Source organism: Neopelma chrysocephalum, unplaced genomic scaffold (genome assembly GCF_003984885.1).
Source record: "Neopelma chrysocephalum unplaced genomic scaffold, ASM398488v2 Primary Assembly neopelma1_98, whole genome shotgun sequence".
NCBI lineage: Eukaryota > Metazoa > Chordata > Aves > Passeriformes > Pipridae > Neopelma > Neopelma chrysocephalum.
Genome location: NW_020897761.1, coordinates 4,289,537 through 4,311,969, shown reverse-complemented (window position 1 = coordinate 4,311,969; position 22,433 = coordinate 4,289,537). Strand labels below are relative to the sequence as shown.

At 59.1% G+C, this 22,433-nt stretch overlaps 1 protein-coding gene across 1 annotated transcript; it reads right to left on the bottom strand.

The window, feature by feature from the left end:
* Positions 1-7,348: 7,348 nt before the first annotated feature.
* Positions 7,349-22,151, bottom strand: CRIP2 (cysteine rich protein 2). Its single transcript, XM_027694721.1, has 8 exons — positions 21,961-22,151; positions 12,313-12,407; positions 10,341-10,398; positions 9,700-9,840; positions 9,449-9,517; positions 8,942-9,036; positions 8,601-8,658; positions 7,349-8,462 (listed from the first exon to the last, which is right to left on the bottom strand). The coding sequence occupies exons 1-8, from the start codon at positions 22,001-22,003 to the stop codon at positions 8,395-8,397; spliced, it is 627 nt and encodes a 208-aa protein (XP_027550522.1). The 5' UTR covers positions 22,004-22,151; the 3' UTR covers positions 7,349-8,394.
* Positions 22,152-22,433: the final 282 nt, after the last annotated feature.

The window sequence follows — 22,433 nt, the reverse complement described above, 5'->3', positions numbered from 1 at the left end:
AGGGCACCGTTTGGGTGCCCATGGGTGGGCAGCACCCGTGCTGGTGGGACATCACCAGAAAGCCCGCTCCCGGCTAAGGCGTGAGTCATGCTGAGATGCTGAGACAGTCAGCTTGGGAGGAGAGAGGTGTCCTACAAGGGCCTCCACCCTGCCTCCTCCCCGTCCTTCCCGCCCTAGGCACCACATACAGGCAGGCGCCGTATTGAAGCCATGTCATGTCCCCCCGCACCAGGACACAGCACCCAGTGAGTGTGCCACCCAGGTCAGGACTCCTTCCTCACACCACATGGGGTACATCTGGCACCCTGATCTACATGGTACCAGGCTGCTTTGGGACCACTGCCTGGCTAGGACAGACGCCTTCAGCTGCACTCCCTTTTAAGGCAGACTTTGTGTTAGCAGGCAGCTGAAAACTGCCCACTTGAAAGTCTCCTCCAGCTGGCCAGCCCTGTGGCCAGTCCCCACGGACCACTTGCCCCAGCTCCCCCTGTGGCTGGAATGCTCCTGCCCCAGACAGGGCAGCAGGTGCCCCTACATGGCACTGCATGCCAAGTGACCTGGCTGAAGCAGAGCCTGGCCACCCCCTCCTCTTAGTGTCCCCATGGAGTTTCTGGAGACTGTTCTGTTCACTCCACAGAGCAGGCACAGAACCAGGGTAGCTCTCGCAAAGTAGGCACCACCGAGCCACACGCTGCTCTCTGCCGGCCCTGCCTGCATGGGGCTGTGTGACTGCTGGCTCCTCATTGCTCCTTGATTATCCCAGCTTGCCCTGCCAGGCTACCGAAACCCATGGACCTTGGGCTACGCCAGTACTGCTTCACCAAGGGGTGAACCAAAGCGTGGTGTTGGTGTGCCCTGCAAACTTACATGAATCTCAGCGAGCGAAGGCTGCTTTGGGACACAGCCCCGGTTCCTACACCCCGCGGGAGCTGTGCCTGCCCTCTGCTCATGGCTGTGACACCGCTCTTGTCTCCCTGATCAGCAGGCATGCAAAGCAGCAGGGCAGCACAGCAAAGCCCTCTGGCAGAGAGCCCCAGCAGGAAAGGAGGAAGAGCTACAGGCATTCCTGGAGCACAGCAGCACCTCAGGAGCCCATGAGATACAGCCTCTTGCTCATTTTACAGGGAGAGAGTCCATAAACACTACAAATGCTGATGTGCAAAACCCATCAGCACTCTGTGGCAGGGCAATAAATTGAGGCCATGCCGGCCTGCGCTGGAGGAAGCTGGCTGGAAACACTACAGCAGCCTGATAATTGGTGTCACTGCTTCTTCTGCCATCCAGGGTCCCCCCAGGACCCAAAACCAAGCTGCAACTGCGTGTGAGGCTTCTTGGAATGGCAGTGGGCAGCAGCAAGCTCATCCCTCTGCATTGGAATGCTGCCCATGGTGCCCTGCCCATGCACACAGGCAAGGTCAGGCAGTGGGCAGCTCTGATGCTGGGCAGAGACAGCTCCAGGGAGCAGCAGGAGATGGGCAAGAGTAATGTTTTCAGCAGCCCAGGTCCCACCCAAAGCATCACTTCAAATCAAGGTTCATAGCCTGTCAAGGAAACAACCCAGCCAGCACCAATGGAGAGAAGCCTCTTCAGCAAACCTCAGCTTTATCTTATCTGGAGACCTTGTTCCAGCTAATTTAACCATTAGACTGAGCATGCCTCAGCTGTCTATGCCCTCTGATAGGAATCTGTGGGTGAGGCTCTATCCTGGAGCATCAGGCGCCAGCGCTCCTTGATGGCATGGCAACAGCCTTCGTAAAAACCTGGGCTGTCCCATTTGTTTGTTTGGGTGGCACTGTTATGGCCAAGGGTTATCCCCTCCTGGTCCCTTGGCAAGAGCCAGCACCAGCTCCCCAGCTCCATCTGTGTCATATTTTGTGCAAGGTCCTCGCAGCCCACAAGACTTTCCTGAGCTCCTGGGGCAGAGTTGCAAGTTGAGAGCTCCCAGGTGTGCTGGAGCTGTGGGCACACGCTGCCTGCCCAAACATCTCCCGCGAGCATCCTGGCCCCTGGTGACTACTGGAGTAACAACTGGAAAAGCCACTGGCATTTTTGCAGGCGGGGCGGTGACATAAGCCAATTTGGGTTTGTTTTGCTAATACAGCAAGAAAAAACAGCTATTTCCATGTAGCAGACCAGCCCATCTGCCCTGGCAGCAGCTCCCGGCTCCCTCGTGCCCCGCCTTGCAGGAGTGGGGCAGGGGCTCCCACAGTTCTCCCAGCCCCCCAGCACACTTGCACAGTGGGGAGATGATGCACCAGTAAAGGCATGACCCGGGGGCCAGTGGCACACCAGTCCAGCATTTTCCCAGCACTCGCACAACTGTGAGTCTGAAATCTTCCTCCCTGGCCGTATTTCAACCAACACTTGTGCAAGTCAAAGGCCCTCTCAGCGAAGAACTATTTGTTGTAAAATATGCACTACACAGCCCAGCATGGGACTCTAATTTGACAAGAAAATTATAGGGTGGCTTAAAACAAGCCCAGCAGAAGCTGGGGAGAGCCGCCAGGCGCGTGATCCCATCAGAAGGCCCACGAGATGCTGGTGCTGCAGAACTGTGGAGCAGCACAGTGTACCCTGTGTACCCTTCAACGGGGGCTGGCGTGCACCCCCCCAGCACTTGCCTTCCATCACCTCCGGATATGCACACGGCTAATCCCATTACCAGACGGCCAGGAAAACAACAGCATGAAAGCGGCTGTCAGGGCAAATTATACCTTAAGGAAAACCTCTGGGATACATCTTCATAAAGTTGACAGGCAGCCGACGGCTGGGAGTAACTGGGAACAGTACAGCAGCAGGAAAGGCCTTCTAGGAGTGGAGGGCTTGGGGAAGGGTCTTGGAAAGGGGTGTTTTGGGGGTTTCTGGCACACCCACCAGCATGCAGCCAACTGCTGCTGTAGATCCCCCAAAAGGTTTGAGCCTGAAAAATACGCTCACTGCCACACCAAAACTTGGTCTGCCCTCAGGGACGCAGTGCAGAGTCCATCCTGCCATGGGCATGGGTAGTCACATGGCTGCTTCCAGCTGAAACTGTAAAAACGCTCCCAGGCATATTCAGGCAGCTGGCTGCCCACACAGTCCCTTGTCAGGTCAGCTCTCACCCTCAGAGCCAAGGCGTGAATTATCGTCACGCGGTTAATATTACACTGCATGAGCAATAACAAACACAGAGCCGTGGGCCAGCTCCTGGGCTTGGTGGGGATGGAAAGAGCAGGGCTGCCCATGGTGGGCTGCAACTGGGACATGTCTGGGATTTCCATCAGTAGGACAAAAGGGTGTGGCAGCCCTTACCCGCCTTTCCAACCCCTCCAAGACACAGCTCCATGGAAAATCTCCAATTTCATCCAGGCACTGCTCCCCCAGTCTCCCTGAGTACAGTCTGGCCAAAGTCTCCACTACCATCTGCTCTTTTCTGCAAGCTTTCCATTAGCGGCAGCCCAAGGAAACCTCCTGGCTAAATCCTGCTGAGGGAGGATTTGGTGCATTTTCCTGGCACAGCCTAGCTGTTTCTATTGTGGCTATCAAACGGAGCCGGGATTGTCAAGGAAGCAACGCCTGCTGCTTTGGAAAGCTGCCCAGTGCCTGCAAAGCATTGCGTCTGCTTGCCTGGAAGATGCACATGGATGCTGGGGAGCGTGGGCACCACTCAGGGACTGCTCACGGGGGACCTATGCCAGGGATCACCTCACCAGCCCTCCCTGCCCTGGGCCACTCACCCAGCATTGCTATTTGTCCTGGGCTGGGTCCAGGCTGTTGATGCCACACCTTTTATTCCTGGTTAAAAATTTACAGGAGGTGAGGCAAAGGGGTGCAGAGGTGTTTGCTCTCTCTGTCGGCACACTGCTCAGCGTGGTCACACCATGGCAGTGGAGCAGGAAGGGGAGAAGGATATGGCTACTGTGCTCTGACACACCCAGGCGAGACAGAAGGCCAGGACAGAGCAAGAGAGAGGAGAGGGAGAGCAGGAGCCTCAGGTTTGCACACCCATTAGCAGCCTGCACACTATCCCACCAGCACAGGAATTCCTCCCCCAGCAAGCCTCCCAGGGCACTCCAGGAGACCCTTAAGCCCCCCAGGACGGTCCCCAGCTACTCACCCCACATGGGTGATGCAGAGATCAGCCTACATCGTGGAGGGGTTTCCTCATGGATGCCCCCAGGCAGTAACAAGCTGGGCAGGAAGCACCGTCCTTGCCTGTGCCACAGCCAGAGCCTGCACCAGCAGCTCACCCTGCATGACAGCCCAGTGCACTGCACTGGCAGGGGGATTTAGAACCCAAATCCTCCTCTGCTTGGTTTTGTGCCTTTCCTTCTCCTTCATCCCTGCCTGCTCTCCTACACCCTCTCCAGTATTTACACCCAATAATTCAACCTCCTACTGGGACCAAGCCAAAGCTCATCCAAGCCAGGGAGAGCCACACCATTGACTTCAGGGAGTATCTGAGCTGGTTCTCGGCCCTTGTGGAAACAAGCTGTGCTTACTCGGTCGCTTTTAATATCCCATCTTAAATCACATCTTCCAGCACTTCATCCCTTTTGGCTCCTGTTTATTGACTTCCCAGCAAATGTTTTAAATCTGTCTTGCTTCGCTGTCCAGCTGTGCTGCTCTGGCCCACAGCATATCAGAGCCATGCTGTCCTGCCATCTCCCTGTATTTCGGGACCCCTCCACACCATGGTGGTTGCATCTCCCATCCCTGCATGGACTGGCTCAGGTGCTGGAGCACAGGGCTGCCCTCATCATTCCTGCCCCCACCAAGTTCTTTCCTGGTGTTTTCCATGTGTGCAACCTGCTGTGCCTCGCTGGGACCAGCCTTTGTACACACACCACCCCTTTTCTGGGTCACTAGGGACAGCACAAGCAGTGCAGCCCCATTTTTGGTGGCATGGGCACCCTCAGCCTTCTGTTGAGAAGCACCACTAGGTGACAATCCTGCTCTTCCAGCAGCTCAGGGGTACCTGGACTGGCACCCATCACTCAGGCTGGCACCTATAGTCTGGGCTGACACCCTTCACCAGCTGGTGGTATCCCTGCCCTATGCCCAGCAAGTAGCTCCAAGGCCAGCTCCCTGCTGAGCTCCACTGGCTCCCAGGAAACCTGGGAGCCAGCAAGTAAAACTGCCCAGAAGTTCACGGGGCTTGGGGGATTTCCAAGCAAAGCTGCATCCACTTTATTCTTTATTTTGCTCCGTACCCTGGAGAGTATGTCTGTAATCATCAGAGCCTGTAACTTTTTTATCCCACTAGCGAGTCCAAGCTGAAAAAAAATAAAGTATTTGACATCCCTGAGGGGAAGGATGTTTTCCAAGCCTCAAGTAAAGGAGCATTTTCAGCTCACATAGGCCTCCCAAAAATAAATACAAAAATGCACCAAGGATTAGAGGCCAGAGCTGCCTTCTCTGCTTGAGCAAAGTGCCACTCTGTGCCCTGGCCCCCACACTGACCTAGTAGCACAGGCACTGCCCCAACCCCTCGGCACACACACAGATAATCCCACATGGGATCCCAAAGCCCTGCTACAGCCTCCAGGTTCCTGGTTTTAACAGTTTTAACCTGGGGACCACTTTCTGCCACAAGGGGTGCCCAGCCCCGCCCCCCCCCTCAGAGGGGGGGAACATTTCCCACCTGGAGCCTGAGCAGCCAGGTTGTCCCCTTTGGGCTAGCAGGATGCTGTGACAGATGCAGGCTTCCTGGCACCCCCTTGTGCAGCAGAGCTGAATTTTGTCTATTTTTAATTTCATTGCATTCCAACAGTAAAACTCTCATGGGGAAAAGAAAATGTAAGCAAAAAATAAATAAATAAGATCTTGTGTTTGATGGCGACTGGAGGCACTGGAGAGGGGCTCTGCTGCTTGGCCCCCCATCAAGGGGCCAGGGCCAGTGCCCACGGTGGCGATGCTGTTAGGGCTGCTGGACCTGGCAGGGTGCACAGCATGGAGCCAGATGGATGCCGGGGAGGAAAATCAGCCTGTGCAGTCCATCAGGGAAACTCCCTGCTGCAGGGGATTGCCACAGGCTAGAAAAGAGGCTGCCATATTAAGCTTGTTAATTAATGATGGGAAATAAAGAGTAGTAAAGAGAGATGGATTCATGCCAAGGGTTTTGTTGGCAGCTGGTTTGGATCCCGGGTGAGCGATGGGAATCCCCCCCATCTCAGCACTGCTGCTGGTACATGGGGCAAACCTGGCAAATTTGGGCTGTGAGGGCCCAGGTCTGTGCTGCAGGTCAGGGGAGGAGCCAGCTGAGCGACACGGCTTTGATTTAAACAGCAGCCTTGTCCCTAAAGCATCGGAGGGGTCAAGTCTCTATGGAAACACCACCAAAACATGAACACACGCAGCCCATTCCCTGGCCCAGGAACTGCACTGCTGAGCCCTCTGTGCCTGGGAAAAGGCTTCATGCTGCTGGGATTGCTGCCGGGAAGGGAACACTGGTGGCTCTCACCCCCAAGCCCAGGAATGTGGCTGCAGCCACAGGCTCCCTGCTGTCCCTGTTCTGCAGTGCCCACTGCATTTCCCAGCTGTGCCCAGGTGAGGAGCAAGGCCAGGGACTGGGGCTGGCAACCACTTCCCCTTCTCCTTCATGGCAGTGGAGCAGCTCCAGGGCTGGGGCTACTCCAAGGATGCAAGACATTGCAGAGACCACCAGGTCCCCTTTTTCCCCAGAAAAGGGGCCACAGGGATGCCTAGGTCCCTGAGGGGGCACAGCCAGCAGGCAGCATAACAGGACTCTTGCAAGAATGTGATGGAAGGGAGGAGCCAGAGGAGTAATTCCCAGAGCTGGTGTTTGCCTTGGCAGCCCCAGTCTCTGTGCCTTGCTCTCCAGACACTGAGCTCCTAGGGGGAATAGCTAGATGTCTAAAACCAGACCTGGCAGCCATGCTGGTATCTGGCTGGGGACCTGGCAGCTCCCAGGGGTTGGGGATGGGGATTGGCCCACCCTGCATTCCTGCCCTGCTGCTGCCAGGCTGAGCTTTCCCACTGGCAGCCCTGCTCAGGTACTGTGCCTGCTGAGCAAGCCCAAGCTATGGAGAACAGTGTCACCTGCTCCGTAACTTCTCTCCCAATAGTCTTCCACCTTCCAAAGCCAGAGATCTCATCCCATCCCATCCCGGCTGCCAGGGCAGCTCAGCCTCCTACAAGCCCATCATGCTCACAGCCTGAGGAGCAGCCATGGCTTGTGCTGCACCCAGAGGAGCTCTGGCCTGGGCAGCTAAGGCTCAGCTGGCGCTAAGGTCTGGCCCCAGGAGGAGCCACCTGGGATAGGATCATAGTGGCAGGGTTCCACACTGTCCTAGGACCAGAGGGATGCTCTGTGGTGTGCACAGCTTCCCTCACCTCCACCCAGAGCTGAGCTGCACAACGCATCTCTCAAAACCTTTATTGTCAGCAAATAACAAAAGTCAGCCCTGCAGCAGCACAGGGAGCCTGGAGAGAGCAGGGTGTTGGCACCCAGGGCTCACTGCCCCTGCGGGTCCCCCACACCAGCCCCTCCCCGGCCTCCTGGGCAGCAGCAGGGGGGGTGTGCACAGGGGTGGACGGGTGAGATGGGGGCACGTGTCATTCTCCAAAGCAAGGGGCACATTTACAACTGGTTATAAATAAACAACAAGAAACCTCCGGCTTCAGGAAGCAGGCGGGCATCCCACTGCCAAGCCTCCAACCCAATGCGCTCTGTCCTCCAAAGGTGGGGAGAGCCCACTCCACCAGGGCTGCAGCTGCCAGGTGCTCCCCAGCACAGGCTCTGCCTCCAAGGGGGCCAGGCTGGGGAGGGCACCAACCTAAACCAGCCAGCAGAGCAGGTTGGGCACCTTCCTAGGTGCACCTACAGGGATTCAAGGATGGGGATGTAGGGAGGTGCCAGACACAACAGCGGACAGGGTCAGCTGTGGACCCTGGGGAGAGTGGAAGCCAGGACATGGAGCCCGGGATGGCCAGAAGGGCAGAGCTGCAGATGGCACACAACTCCAGAAAGTGGTGAGGAACAGGGCTGGGCACTCTGATCCCCGGCCCCCATTCCTGAGCGCTGCGAGGCTGCATGGAGCACCCTCCTGGCGCCAGCTTCCCCCCATCCCGAGTCCCTTGGGTGCCACCTGCTGTCTCCTGCACACGGTGACATCCCCACACCTGCCCTGCTGCCTCCCATGCTTGGGAGGGCTGGTGGGAGGGCTGGGGAGGGCAGAGCGCATTGGGAACCACCAGAGATACCTTCTATCTTTGCCTTTAAACACTGAAGCTTATATTAAAGACTATGATATATAACCCAGGGGCAGGGCTGTGGAGACAGCAGAGAGGGCACAGCTCCGTGGCCAGCCTGGTGAGGGTCTGCTCTGGCTGTGAGCAGGAGGTTAGTACGGGGGCACAGAGCGTGCAGGCAGGCAGGAGGGGGGATGCCATCTAGGGCTGGTTCTTTGCCTCGGGGTCTTTGTCGTAGATGTAGCTTCCCACAGCTCCAGTGTTGACACCTGCACAAGGGAAGATGCAAGAAGGTAAGGACCCGGGTGGATGTCCCCTCTGGGTGACATGAGCATTGAGAGTGGCAGCCCAGGCAGGGCACGTGCCCCTGGACTGGCTCCCCATCCCACATGCCCCCAGGCACTCACCCTTTGGCCCAAAGAGGATTCCGTAGCAGGGCTTGTGGCAGTACGGCTGTCCATCGTGCTGCGTGGGGCAGAGAGAGAAGCATGTCACCCAGGGCCAGGGAAAATCCAGTCCCCAGGACACGTCCTCCTGACTGGGCATCTCTCCTGCTCTGCTCGTCCCTGCAGACAGCCCAGCACCCCCAGCACTCCCCCAGGAGCTGAAGAGCTGCTCCTCCCAGCCCTGCCCTCCTGCAAAGGCAGGGGCTGCCAGCTGGGATAGCTGGGCACAGCTCAGCTCAGCCATACCCCCCTGACATCCCCGTGTGTGCTGCCCAGGAATCCCGGGGCTGGGACACCCTTACCTCAGCATGGCCCCCCGGGGTCAGTGTCTTGCTGCAGCGCTCACAGCGTAGGCAGGGACGGTGCCAGTCCTTCCCCAGTGAAGTCACCTTCTCGGCTGGAGTGGGACAAGGAGGGAGGGTCACACCAGCTCCCTGCAGCATGTTCAGGGGGAGCATTCCCCGTGGGGATGTCACCTCCACATTCAAAATCCCAAGAGAGCCCTGTGCAACCCAGCCTCCCACATCGCTCCCACCTCTCTGCTGCCTCGCAGGTGACAGATGGTGGCCAAGGACAGCAATTACCACATGGGAGGTCACAGCAGGGGATACGATGCAGATAAAGCCCTGCACCCAGGAGTACATTCAAGAGGACCCACTCCTGAAGGCTCCTCAGGCACATCCCTCTGTGGTCCCAACCCTAAGCCCCCATCCCAGCCACTCTGCATGCCCCAGGGGTCCAGCACGGAGCCCCAGCACCATGGGCCGTGCCACTCCGAGGCATCACCCACTGCCTGCTCACCACCTTACCAAAGTAGACTCTCTTGCCACAGCGAGGGCACATGTTGGGCTCCCCGGTGAAGGTGGTGACACTGGAAGCTGGAAAAAAAGAGGTCATGGGCATGGGAAGCGGTGGGACATCTCAGCCAGGACACACAGGTGTGGAAGGTCCCCCCACACAAACACTGCACCCCACACCATTGCCAAATGAGGTGACTTTGGACTGACTGCCCATATGGCAAAGGGCCAGGCTGCCTGTCCTGTCCTGTCCTGCCCCTCACCTTTGCTGGGTCCCTTGGGAGGTGCAGCATTCACCTTCCTCTCCTCCACCTTCACCGGGTGCTCGATGGGTCCCGGCGCGGTCTGCCCCTCGATCTGCGGCTTGTCATAGATGTACGACCCGGCGCCGCCAATGTTCACCCCTGCACAGGGGCAGAAGGAGACTGCGATGACCTGGGAGCATTCGGGATTGCCATCCTCCCCCCAGCCCCCCGTCCCTCCTCCCTCAGGCCCACTGAGCCAAGGGCCAGCTCAGTCACTGCTGCATCTCAGCCCCGCCTTGCTTTCTCCTGACCCAGGCTTTCTCTAGCCACATCTGGGATAGGAGAGTGACTCCACCTTCTGTCTAAATGGGAATTTGTTTTCTACATATTTTAAAAAAAAAAAAAAAGGCAGCTGTCAGGATGGATCCCTCCCTCCTTTCTTTCCTTCCTCCCTCCCTCCCTTCCTCTCTCTGGCAGCTCTCCTCTCCCTCTGCACAAGGGAACAGCAGGGTTGGGACTGCAATTTGCTGGCTTGATGCTCAGCCCATGCTAGCCTGGCTCCTGGGATGTTTTTGGGGCTGCCAGTGGGGATTGAGGGGACCTGGCCCCTCCTGCAGCCCTGAGCACAGCTGCACAGGTCTGGGGGGGCACGGACATACCTTTGGGGCCAAAGAGCGTAGCATAACAGGGCTTATGGCAGAAAGGCTTCCCATCGTGCTGAGGAGAGAGGGTTAGTGTTAGGATGCTGAGCAGTGACCACAGTTCCCACAGGATTGCTTTCATCCCCCACTGGTGTTCAGAGACCACCATGGCCCTGCCAACACCCCAAAACACACCCAGCTGCAGGTCTGAAGTGACAGCCTAACCTGACCACAGTATAAACACTCAGGCTGTTCTGTGTGTGCCATGCCATGCGGCCGGAGCACCAGCACCTTGCAGCAGCTCAGCCAAGAAGCATTCTTAAGCCCCGACCCAGCGGTGTGCCACTGGGACCCAACAAGGCATCACTTTGCCCTCTCAGCATCCTGTGCACAGTCAGGCCATTACTGGGGGCACAAAGGACCATGAGAGCACTGAGCTTCGCCTCCCCCTCGCCTTGGCCTGAGATCAGAGGCCCTGCGTGGGCACTGGTCCCAGCCCAGCTGCTATCGGCCCCACTATCGTCTGGGGCGATTATCACAGGAAGGCATGAGGCAGGCGATAAGCCCCGGAGCTCCCCACAGCCATTTCTCATGGGCCAGCTGGAACAGAGTCCAAGAGAAAAGAGAGAGTGTTTGTGGCTGGAGCAGGGGGCCAGCAGAGCTGCCACACACACTATCCTGTCTAGAAAACCCACTAGAAGCCTGTTCTCAGGCAGGAACCCACCCCACCGCCTGCTCGGCTCCACTCAGCATCTCAGCCCTGCTTCTGCCCTGTGCTCCTTCCCTCCATCCCCTCTGCTGCAAGGCAAGGACTCCTTGCCCAAAAAGGGCAGGGTGGTAGGTGAGTAGAGGTGCTGTCCCTTCCCTCGCCTCCCTGTGCAGTGCTGTGCCAAAGCCGAGGGTTGGGATGGCAGGAGGTAAGGCTGGGGGAGTGAGCAGGCTGTGGGCTGGCCAAAGGCAGCTATAAAATATTGCAAGGCATAAATATCAGTATACTTGCAGTGTTACCATGCCAGAGGAGAGGGTAAACATTTAGCTGGTCTCCCTGTGACACCTTTCCAACCTAGCCTCCAAAAGGAGGGAGAAAAAGCAGGGAAAGGCCAAATCTGCTGTCGGCACAGTCGGTGGGGGCTTGGCTGCCATCCCCCATGGGAGCAGAATCCAACCTTATATGGAGAAGCAGCAATTCTGGGCTTAACCCGGCCTGAAGCACAGATCCACCCATGCAGCCCCATTCTCCCTGGCAAGACAGGCCCCAGTTCCCTCACTAGCTGTTGCTACCACCACCTGCTCCCCAGCTGTGCTGCCTGCTAAAACCATGCTAAAGAGCTGGTGACACTGTGGCATGACAGGTGCTGTGCAAACTCAGGGTACTGGGTGTCATGCTGGGGTGTCACACAGGAAAAACACAGTTGCTCCCAAGCCTGAGCACCTGCCCCCGCCGGCATGGCACCCTCACGCTCCCGGGCAGTGGCAGTGGCAGCACATTCCAGCACAAGCCCCAGGGCACAGAGAGCACAAATGCCAAGCTTGCATCACCATGACAACCCAGGCATCCCCGTGCTTGGTGTTTTTAACCACAGGTCAGCGCCGGCTCTCAGCACCCACACACCTTCAAAGCCTGTGCAATGCTCAAAGCCTGCCCAGTTCACAGAGCTGTTTCCAGTGCTTACCAGCCCTGCCACAGCTGCTGGGAGCCCACACCCAAGTGGCAGAGCTGGGACACTACATGTGGTGCCAGTACCACTCTGTGGTTTCTCCAGGGCTGTGCACAAGAGCTCTGGAGCACCATGAGTTGCAGCCACAGCGTTTGAAGCCACAGCATCCACTCCTGGGCTTGCATGCCACACGGACAGCCCACCCACATGGCATCAAATACCTGCCCCAGCCCTATTCCTGGGAATCCCTGTCGCTGGGGTGCTGGAGAGCCTACCAGGCTCCCCATGCGTGCCAGCACAGCTCCCACCCCGTCTGCCCCAGCAGCTCTTACCTCAGCGTGCCCGCCCGGGGTCAGGGTCTTGTTGCAGCGCTCACACTTCAGGCAGAACTTGTGCCAGTCCTTGCCCAGGGAGGACACCTTCTCAGCTGCAGGGAACACGAGCAAGGGGTAAGCGGCCGTCCAGCACCTGCTAAAGCCCCTGGGGAAGTCAGGCTCCAGGCACCTCAGGGGGCTGCACGTGAGGGGTGCTGCGCTTGACAGGGGCTGATCACCAGCACACTGCACACATCAGCCACACTGCAGGGACCAGGGACCGCTCTGCTGCAGCCCACAGGGTCCCTGCAGCCATGAGGGACATGGACACAGCCCCCCCAGCCTCTGACCCCCTCTAAGCACTGCACCAGCTACTAAGAAAAAAAGTAACTCTATCCCTGCTGAAGCCAGGACACCCACCCAGCTGCCATCCCACAGACACCCTTTCCCACGAGCCAGTCCAGCAACGGTAGCGTTTTCCTTCCTACTCCCTGTGTCTATTTTTACCCGCCACGTTACCCAGAATGACTCTGCTCCCATTCAAATATTTAGCGTTTCCATGCCCACCCCGCCCGTTTTAGTCATGCCTCCCCCACACACCTCCAGCTGCTCAGGCTGCCCGGGGAGCCTCAGCCACAGCTCCAGCCCTCAGCCAGAGCTGCTCCCAGGGGGACAAGATGATAGACAGCCTCCACTGTCACCCCGATGGATGTTTGGCCCTGGAAAACACCTGTCCCTTGGGCATGTGGGTGTTCCCCCCTCACTTCCCACCCGAGAATAGGCACAACGTGCAGATGGGTGCGCAGACACCATCCATGCATGGCCAGGAACCTGCGGAGCAACTCTCTGCTGGCACCGAAAACAGTTTCAAAGTATCAGTGGGCAAATTCAGGGAGGGCGAATGCTTTGAGACTGGTTATAATGAACACAATCCCTCTGGCTGGCTCCAAGCTGTATGTCTTCAGACGCACCCTGGGAGGCTGCCAGTGCTCCTTGCATCCCCAGCCTTGCACCCTCCCTTCTCCCTCTCAGCTCCTGGGGGGGTCGAGGGCTGCCTTGTGCCCCCCACCAACTCCTGTTTGCCCTCCCCCTCCCCTGCACATGTGCAGAGACAGCTGGAAAACAGTGTGAGCCTGTTAAAGCCACCGTAAAACTAAATCAGGAGGGCCAAATAAAATACTTAACAAGCAAATAAAAGCGCAATCGGAGCCAGCCCCACTCTACAAGAAGACCTCCTCTGGGATGTCGAGTTTCCCCTCTAAGGACCTCAGCAAATGTCACCTGTTTGCATCAGGTCAAGATGGGGGTCAAGAGCTCCTCTAGGGCAAGTCCTGGCTTCCAGAGCCACCCTCCTCCCAAGGCAAACAGCTGTGTCCAGGGCACGCCACAGGGCCAAGATAAGCCAAGACAATGCCATCACCACCCAAAAATTCAATCCCAGCACACAGCAGGGTGGCCAGTAGCAGGGGAGGGCAGCACTAGGGGGCAGAGCCAGAGTCACTGCACCAGGGTGCAAGGGAGACCCCTGAGAGTGTCCCCAAGCAAGCACCTCGAAGATAGACTTGGGGGACTGGCATCAGCTGGAAAAAGCTCCAGACCCACCCTCCAGATGCCACAGATGGGTCGAGGCTGTTGGATCAAACCCAGGTGGGAGCACACAGCAGGGTAAAGGGATGCCCCACCACAGCCAGGGTCTGTGCCTGCCTGCCAAAAGCTGCCAGGGCAAATTCCTGCTGGCCCCAAGCCCAGGGACTCAGGAGGGCTCATACCTCCCAGCCCCTCACAGCAGGCACCACATGAGGAAGGGGCCCTTCCTTTCCTCTGTAGCCCTTATCTGTCTCTGGGAGCAGAGGACCACCCCCAGGCTACAAGTACTCCCCAAAAGCAAGGGGGACACAGAGGTCCCAGCGTGCTGCTGCCATGGGGCCATTGCAGGAGCCCTGCATCCTCCCAGCCCTCCCTGGCAGGATCAGGTCCCTCCCCAGGGTGACCGGGGAGGGAAACAGAGCGTGATGGGCTGAAAGCTGAGCCAGGGGCTCGGGGCCAAAGAACCACTCGGCTTTGTCAAAGTGGATGCACAGCCAGGCCAGGCTGCGCTGCGGCTGCGTCACCCCCAGCTCCCCCCGCCACCGCGACCCAGCGCCTTCATGGCCCTGGGTACAAAGCAAGGAGGAAGCTCCGGTCGGATGTTTTCCAGAGGTCATTGCAATTACAGCCGGCCACAGCCCACGCCAGCTCCTTCCTGCTCCCGCGATAGGAGGTGCTCATCCAACATCCCCCCTCCATAATGTTTTAGCAGCTGTAAATCCCTGCTCCTCCCGAACGGATGCACCCCCCGCCAAGGCATCCCCGGGCCGCGCAGGGCAAGAGGGATCCCACTGGCACCCACAGTCCCTGGCAGGAGATGGGGCAGGAGGGAGGAGGTGGCTCAGTGCACTATCCTGCTCCCGGGGCACAAGGACAGCCCGGGAACTACGGGGACTGCCCCTTGCCTCCGGATGGAAACGCCACGCAGGGGTTGGTCAACAAACAAGGCTGCAAACAAGGACTCCCGGGGGACGCGTGCGGGACCGGCACAGCCGGGATGGCTTTCCAGGAGGCATTGTTCGAGCCGAGCAGAGGAAGCAGCTTGGAGCCACCCCAGCCCATTTCCAGGGCAGCGGCGTCCCGCCCGCGGCCACGCCATCCCATAAATCACTGCGGAGGGAAAGAACCAGCGCCCAGATTTCCTGTCACCCGGCCACATCTGCTCCACCATTGCATCAGCTCCAGAGGAAAAGTCTCTGGCCACATCCTCCTGCTGCTGGGCAGCTGCTGGGGGGAGCCCCGCTCCGCACCCCACCATCGGCACTGCAAAAGCAGCCTGAGGATAAGCAGTGCCCGGGCTGCATCCAGCTCTGCGCAGGGAGTGTGGGATGTCAGCGGGCTCCGGTGCAGATGTCGCACCACACCCAGCCTCTGCCACTGAATGCCATGCCCCCGTCCTGCCAGCAACACACAGAGTGCACGCTCATCCTGCTCTGCTTGCTGGATCCCGCACTTGCACACAGCCCAGGGCAAGATGCTGCACTCAAGACAGCTGAATTTAAACCAGCTGTGCAGCACCCTCTGGAAGGGCAGAGTTAAGGGTACTTGGCTGCAGGAATTTCGCCTCTGCCACACGTGTGTGACTCAGGGTTTGCCAGCCCTGGGTTACCCACCTCGCCGTGGTGCCCATCCATAATAAACCTCTCCCCAAGAGAAATGCCCCCGCGGAGAGGTGGAGGCAGGGCCGGGTACGTGCCCGGCTGCAGGATGTAGCTGTGAGGAGGATTTGCTCCGCGGGGGGTGAAGCCCACACTGACAAGGGACAGCACCAGGGCTGGGTAAAATCAGAGGCCAGGAGCGAGAAAGCAGCCGAGGGGACTGTCAAGGCAGACTGTTCCCACAGCTCCGCGGCAGCCCCACCCCAGAGACAACGCAGCTCATCCCGTAATTATCTGCCGTGCCCAGACAAGGCAGCTGGCGCTGGCCAGAGGTAAGCGCATCTTCTCGGGATGGGAAGGGAGCATCCCTCCTCCCAGTTTCTGTGCTCCAGGCCCTCGCACAGGTATTTCCACAGCCTGACGTCAGCACTGCTCCCAGCTGGAGGCTTATTCAGCAAAAGCAACCATAGCTGCAGCTGCATCTCTGCGGAGGGCTGGGCTGTGCCCCATCCATCCCACCACAGCCCTGGAAGGGCAGAGGGAAGGGCTGACAAAGCCCAGTCTCACAATAAGGATGCCAAATCCTCACAGGGATCCAGCGACGGGCATCCCTGGAGGAGAGGGATGCTGTCAGACCGACAGCAGATGCACTTCAAAGCAGTTGCTTGGGAACACGAGCAAGTTGCTTGGGAACACAAAGGAATGAATAAAAGAGAAAAGTGCAGGAGAAGGAGCCGGGTAAATGAAAACAAAGCCGAGAACCGGGGCAGCCGGCAGCCTCGTCCCTCCCCTGCTCCTCACAAAGTGGCCGGGAGAGGAAAACGGCAGAGGGAGAGCTTAAGGATTTCCTGCCATGCCATGCCGGGCCATATCCCAGCCATGCTGCCCTGCCAAGGGTCTGCACTGCCTTCCCATGTCCCTCACCCTGTCCCCCCTCCTGCCCTCCTCAGGCATGGCCAGGCAGCTCCTCTCCCCCATCCCACAGCCGGTGCTGACGGTTACACCGCACCGTGATTTTGTGGCCAAGACATATATATTTAGCTTCCCTGCAGCAAGGCAAGGCAAGGCAAGGCAAGGCAGCCCTCCAGCCCCAGCCACTCACTTGCTGGGCTCCCTCCAAGTGCACAACAAAGCCAGCTCAGTACAGCCTCACCACAGAGCACAGCCCAGGGGGAACAAGGAATATCCCAGGCAGGGGCTCCTGCTTCCAATCAACTGGAGAGACAAGATCTTCCCCAGGACCCAAGCACCCATGTAGCTGAGTCACTCGGGTGCAAGGGAGAGTTGTTTGATTTCCAGGTGCAGCCCTAATGCACAGCATGGCTCCTGTCCACCCCACTGCTTCCTGCCTCTCCTCTGACAGAACCTCACCTACTGCAGGCACTTTTCTGGCTGTGAGCCTCCAACCTCCCACTCTGGTTCACAGGACCAGGGCAGCCTCCAGCAAGTCCCTCTCCATTTTCCACAGGGCTTCATCAAGCAGCATCTGCATGGAATGCATTTGAGGTCAGGCAGCTCAACTGTGTATGTGTTTGTGCTGGGAGAGGACCAGCAGTGTTTCCAGCCAGGCATTGGGTTCAGCCAGGGCTGAGCCTAAAAAATCAGCTGCTTTCCAGCTGCACAGCGGCCCCACATGGGAGGCACGGCAGGCAGGACCCCGGCCAGCAGCAGGAGCCCAAGAGCCAGTGGTGCTTCCCTTGCCCACCACACAGCCAGGGGAGCAGAGCGACCAGCGAGAGGGGGGCACACACAGGCACACAAGCAAACCACTCCCTGGGTAGGTGCTGGTCCAGAGCACAGTGTTCCCTCTGCACACTGAGATGCCATCTCTGGAATGCAGTGCCAGGGGGATGAAACAGCTTCCTGGCCCATTTGGCAAGAGCAGGATTCTGGGACATGCTGGAGCGGCTAAGCCTGTCAAAGTGCCCCTCCAGCCCCACGACTACTCACCTCCCCACCCTGCTGGCCCCCCCAACTCCAAACAAGGCTTGGCCCTGGGCTGTGGGCAACAGAGACAGCAGGGGGAGAGGATGCTCAGAAAGGAGCATCTGCAGCACTGGTGCTCCCCACCAGCAAGTGCACATCAAGCTGGTTCTCCTCCATCCATGTGCCAGGATCTATCCCCTACCATCACCTCCCTGGTTGCTTCAGGACCTCTGGCAGGAGCAATGGGCACCACCATCACACCATAGCCAAAAATGGCACCATGGCACACACTCCAGGCTCTGCACTCGATTGCAACATTGCAGTGACAGATTTTCCATTACTTCTTGCTTAGGCGTTCCTGCTCCGCCTTTCCTTGCCTTTCCTTTCCAGTCCCATCACCTCGCCTCTCCCCATCCCTGTGCTCCTGCCAGGGACAGGGAAGGAGGACAGGAACACAAAGATCTCTGCCTGTCCAGGATTTGAGACATGGGTGCAGGACTTCATAATCCAGACAACAAGCGGCGGTCACTCAGGACTAGCCAGGCTTGCAGAGAACAGCCTGCTAGCCCCAAGCCTCCAGCACCCATGGCACCGGGAGCAGCACCGCTCCCAACAGCTGGCGATGCCGGCACCACACTGTGTAGGAGCCCCAGCAGCTCCAGCAAGAGTGAGGGGATCCAGAACTCACACTATCCCATTCCACCCTCTCACAGATAATTTTCTACAGCTCATGCTATTTTCCTGAGGGAAAAGCTCATGCTAATCAGCCTGTTCTTCAGCTTCCCACAGAGGCATCCCTCCCCCCAGCAGGGCCCTGCGCAGGGAGCAGGGAACTGGAGCATCCTTAGTTACCACTCTGCAAGGTCCACACTTGTTCCAAGAGCAGCCACCCCAAGACATGGGAGCAGAGGGTTCTCCAAGGAGCCCAGCCAGCTCTGTGCCAATGGCTACACCGGCTGCACTTGAAGAGCCGCTTCCTTTGTTAGGGACAGCTGTAAAGGAAATCAAGCCCTCCTGCCTCTCCTGCCCCACCGTCTCCCAACAGCCAGTGCCTGGAGCCAAGGACAGCGGTTACTTATTAATTGCAGAGCAGCTTCTGCAGCTTGAATTTCGCTGGGCTGACCTGCCAGTGCAGTGCTCTGCAGGGAGAGCACCCTACACCTCATGGCACCCCGTGTCCTGCTGCACTCCAAGCGTGACCACGGGTCAGGCATCTGCTGCGGGCCCCTTGAAGCACGCTGGGCTTGGACCCTCCTTGCTTCCCAGCTGGATGTGTCCATGCCCTTAGTCCCCCTCTGGCACTCCACCAGCAACCCAATCTCCGGCTGCAGACACAGCTGGGACAAGCCTGGAGGGCTACTGAGTGACTCCCACTTGCTTTTAGGATGCCCCTTTCCAAACAAATAGTGCAGCAGCTTCCCACCACCCCTCACACTCCCCAGCACGTGCAGTGAGCTCCCCAAAAGCCGCCCACTGCTGGACCCCGCTGCACGTGTGCTTGCCACATCCCAGGGGCTTTTTCCTGCCTTGTGCTTGGGATGGGAAAATAGGAAACCCCCTGCTGCTGCAATCCCCCGCAGTTCCCTGGGAAGAAAGGACAGGAGGCGGAAAGGCTTGGCCAGGGCTCCCGGTGACCCTGCAAAACTCATTTAAGGCTAGCAGTGCAAAAGGGAGCCAGGGAAATGTGTGGCTGTTTGCCTGCAGGAGACTCCAGTCCCTCCGGAGCTTCCTGCCAGAAGTGATAACCTAAACCCAATCCCAGGCTGCTGCCACCTGCCAGCGGATGGGAGCTGATCCTGCAGCCGCCAGCAGTGCTGCTCCTCCAGTTAAACATTCACTTCATCCCGCCAACCTCCCCAAAGCGGGAAAGTTAGCCCTGGCCGTTCCTGGAAACAATGTCACAGACCTCAGCCTGCTTTAAAAAAAAAAAAAAAAAAAAAGGAAAAAAAGCCAGAAAACTATTTTTATATTTCCCTGTGCTTTTTAAAGAAAAAAAGCTCATTCTGTAGCTCAGGAAACGCCCACATCCTCCTGACTGCACAGGGAGGAGCCCACTGGATTTTTCCAGGGAGCATGAAGCAACAGGCATGCTGGAAATGAGTTTTCCATAGGTACCCACGACTGCTGGCGTTGGGCAGCCTCTCTGGCACTGCACGGGGCTGGGAACAGGACACGGTGGCATTTCTCACACATGACCCACGGCTGCAATCCCAGGCATTCGAGAAGTTACGAGCTGCCAGCGTTCATTCAGCACAGGCAAGGAGACTCCCGAACAAGCGGGGCTTTATGAATCACCTCCCCGTTAAGCTTCGGGCCAGCCCAGGAATTCACAATTGATACCAAACCCTGGACGCAGAGCTGCCATCACCTTCCCACCAAACCACGCGGTCCATCAGGAGGAAAGCCCAGGGGCCGCGTCCCGGAAAGACGGCTCAGAGTTTGCATCCAGCTTTTATGCATTGAATAAACGGACCTAGGTTTGTTCTGCCAGAGCCTGGGCGGTTCCTCAAGGAAAAGCTCAAGGCATCAACAGGGACATGCTCCAGCCTATCTCAGCTCCAAGCACAGAGAAATTTTTGGCTTGCTCCTGTCTCAACTCACCCCCCCCAGTCTCTCTTAGGGGCAGCAGGGATGGCAGTTCCTGAGGGAAGGTGTGGGGTAGGGGCTGCCACTCCTCTGCTGCCAGGCACCTGCCTGTAGGGCACAGTGTCCACCCCTTGTGGGGCAGGAACAGGGAGCCACGAAGCAGCAGAGACCTAGGTAGGGACCACTGCACCTACAGAAACCCTTCTGGAGAGAGAGAGCTGGCACACAGCTGGGGGCATGGGGTACAGCCCTGTTCCACCCCCTCAGGAGACCCACAAGGCCCCCAGCACGGGCGAGAGAAAGAGCACGGGCACTGCTGGGGGCTGGTGCTTCACCTCCTGGCACAGCCCGACCTCCGCAGGCAAGGCGGGGGTCCCAGAGCCCAGCCCCAACCCCCCACAAAGGGCAGGCTCATCCCTGGAGAGAGAGGAGCGACTCTGACCCCGGGTCAGTGCCCAGCTGGCTGGGCGGGCACTATTTTCTGCTTAAAAGGGAAAAGATTCACACAAAGAAAGACATCCAAGGGGCCGAGCCCTTCCCACCCCCACACAAATAGGTTTATTTAAAGGAGGAAGACAGCAAATTCCTATTTCCCTGTGTTTACTTGGAGATGGCCGGAAAGGAATGAAAGCACCAACGCCTCCAATGCTCAGGCACCATCAGGACCTTTTGGTATTTCTTCACCAAACAAACGCACTGAGGCAACAGGGGCTGGACCCCGAGCACAGCAGGGAGATGGGCAGGGAGGGGGGCAGGGAGGCAGTGCCAGGCCAGCTGGACTCCGTGGCCAGCAGGTCCCAGGAGGCAACTTGGGCTGGAGTGCTGGATCCATCCTGAGCCTGCAGTACAGTCCCACGGGTGCCCACCCCGAGGGTGCTCACCCAGAGGGGTCAGCTCACTCCCCGGGAAGCTCCTGGCCGGGCACTGCCACTCAGGGGGAAGCAGGCTGGGGCAGCTCCATGGGGAGCGTCAGGGAGGCACAAAGGGCCAGCCCCTGCTCCCACCTCCACCCACCTATTCCCGGCTTTCTGCAAGCCGGGCGGCGGCGCTCAGCCCGGGGTGCCCGACGGGACACATCCCAGCCCCGGTTCCCAAAGATCCTGACCAGCCTCAACCCCAAGCAGGGCCCTCGGAGACCTGCAGGGACTCGCTGCTGCCCTAACCCAGCCACGGGCGTGTCAAGATGGACCTCTGAGCCCAGGCGCTGTCTTTGAACAAGTCCCGTACAAACCCCAGAACCCTTAATTAGCTCACCCAGATGGGAACAGCCCGCAGAGGGCTGGCTGCGAGGCCAGACAGGGAGGGGTGAATGGCACACCTGGGGCCAGGCTTGCAGGGAATCAAAGAAACTGGCTGGGAGAAGGTTTTGTTTGCACCTGCTACCGCCGGCTTCTCCTCCCTAAGAGACCCTTGGATCATGGGCTCCCCCTGCCCAGCACCCCGGCCGTGTCGGGTGGGCTGGGTTCCCCTGACCCAAGCCAGCAGGTACCTGGGGACATGAGCCACCCCATTCTCAGCACCTCAGACTGCGGGCACATGTCCGAACCAGGGAGCACGGGAGGGTGCCCGGGGTCCCCTGTCACCCACAGCCCCCGTGTCCCCTGTCCCAGGGCCAGCCAGCAGCACCCCCAGGCACAGCCCGGGGATGAGGGTCCGGGGGGGCGGAGGGGCAGAGCAGAGGGTTCGCGGCCGCTGCCGGGGGGCTCCGGGGGAGAAGCAGCTGCTGCTGGGCAGGTCTCCGGGTGCGTCCGGAGAGGGAAGCGGGAGATGCGCCGGCCATAGGGAGGGCGGGTGTGGGGACACATCCCAGGGGGAAAAAGAGAAGAGGAGGCGGGGATGCACCGGGACTCGAGGAAGGGGAAGGCAGGGGTGAGCGCCGGCTCTGGGCAGGGGAACCGGGCTGAGGTCCCGGCGATGCGTCTGGGCGCGGGGAAGGGGACGAGGGGCCGGGCCCCGGAGATGCGCTCACCGAAGTACACGGTCTTGTCGCACTTGGGGCACTTGGATGCCATGTCGGGAGAGCGGAGCCGAGCCGAGCCGCGCGGTGCCGAGCCGTGCTGTGATGTGCCGCGCCGTGCGCCCCGCTCCGCCCGGCCCCCGCCCACCGGCCCCGCCGCCGCCGCCGCCCGGGGGGAGCTGGGGCGGGGCCGCCCGACAAGCGCCGGCCCGGCCCGGCACGGACGGGCTCTGGATGGCGCGGTGCGGTCCGGCACGGCTCGGCTCGGCCCGGCCGGCCGCGGGCCCAGCGCAGCAGGTGCCCGGTCCTGGCGGGCGACAAGAATCCCCGCTGTCCCGTCCCCCACCCGCAGAGTCCAGAGTCGGCACGCGCGTGTTCCCGACTGCCCTTGCCCGGGAAAAAAAAAAAACATGATAAACAAGTTGCAATTAAGCGACGCGGCTTGTGGGTTTTTAGCGGCCCCGAAGGCACCGGCCGAGAGCCCC

Coding starts and splice junctions, on each gene's coding strand:
- CRIP2 (XM_027694721.1), bottom strand. CDS start 22,003: ATGGCATCCAAGTGCCCCAAGTGCGACAAGACCGTGTACTTCG. Junction 12,408..21,960: donor CGACAAGACCGTGTACTTCG/GTGAGCGCATCT, acceptor TGTTCCCTGCAG/CTGAGAAGGTGTCCTCCCTG. Junction 9,841..10,340: donor TACGCTCTTTGGCCCCAAAG/GTATGTCCGTGC, acceptor GCCCCTGTGCAG/GGGTGAACATTGGCGGCGCC.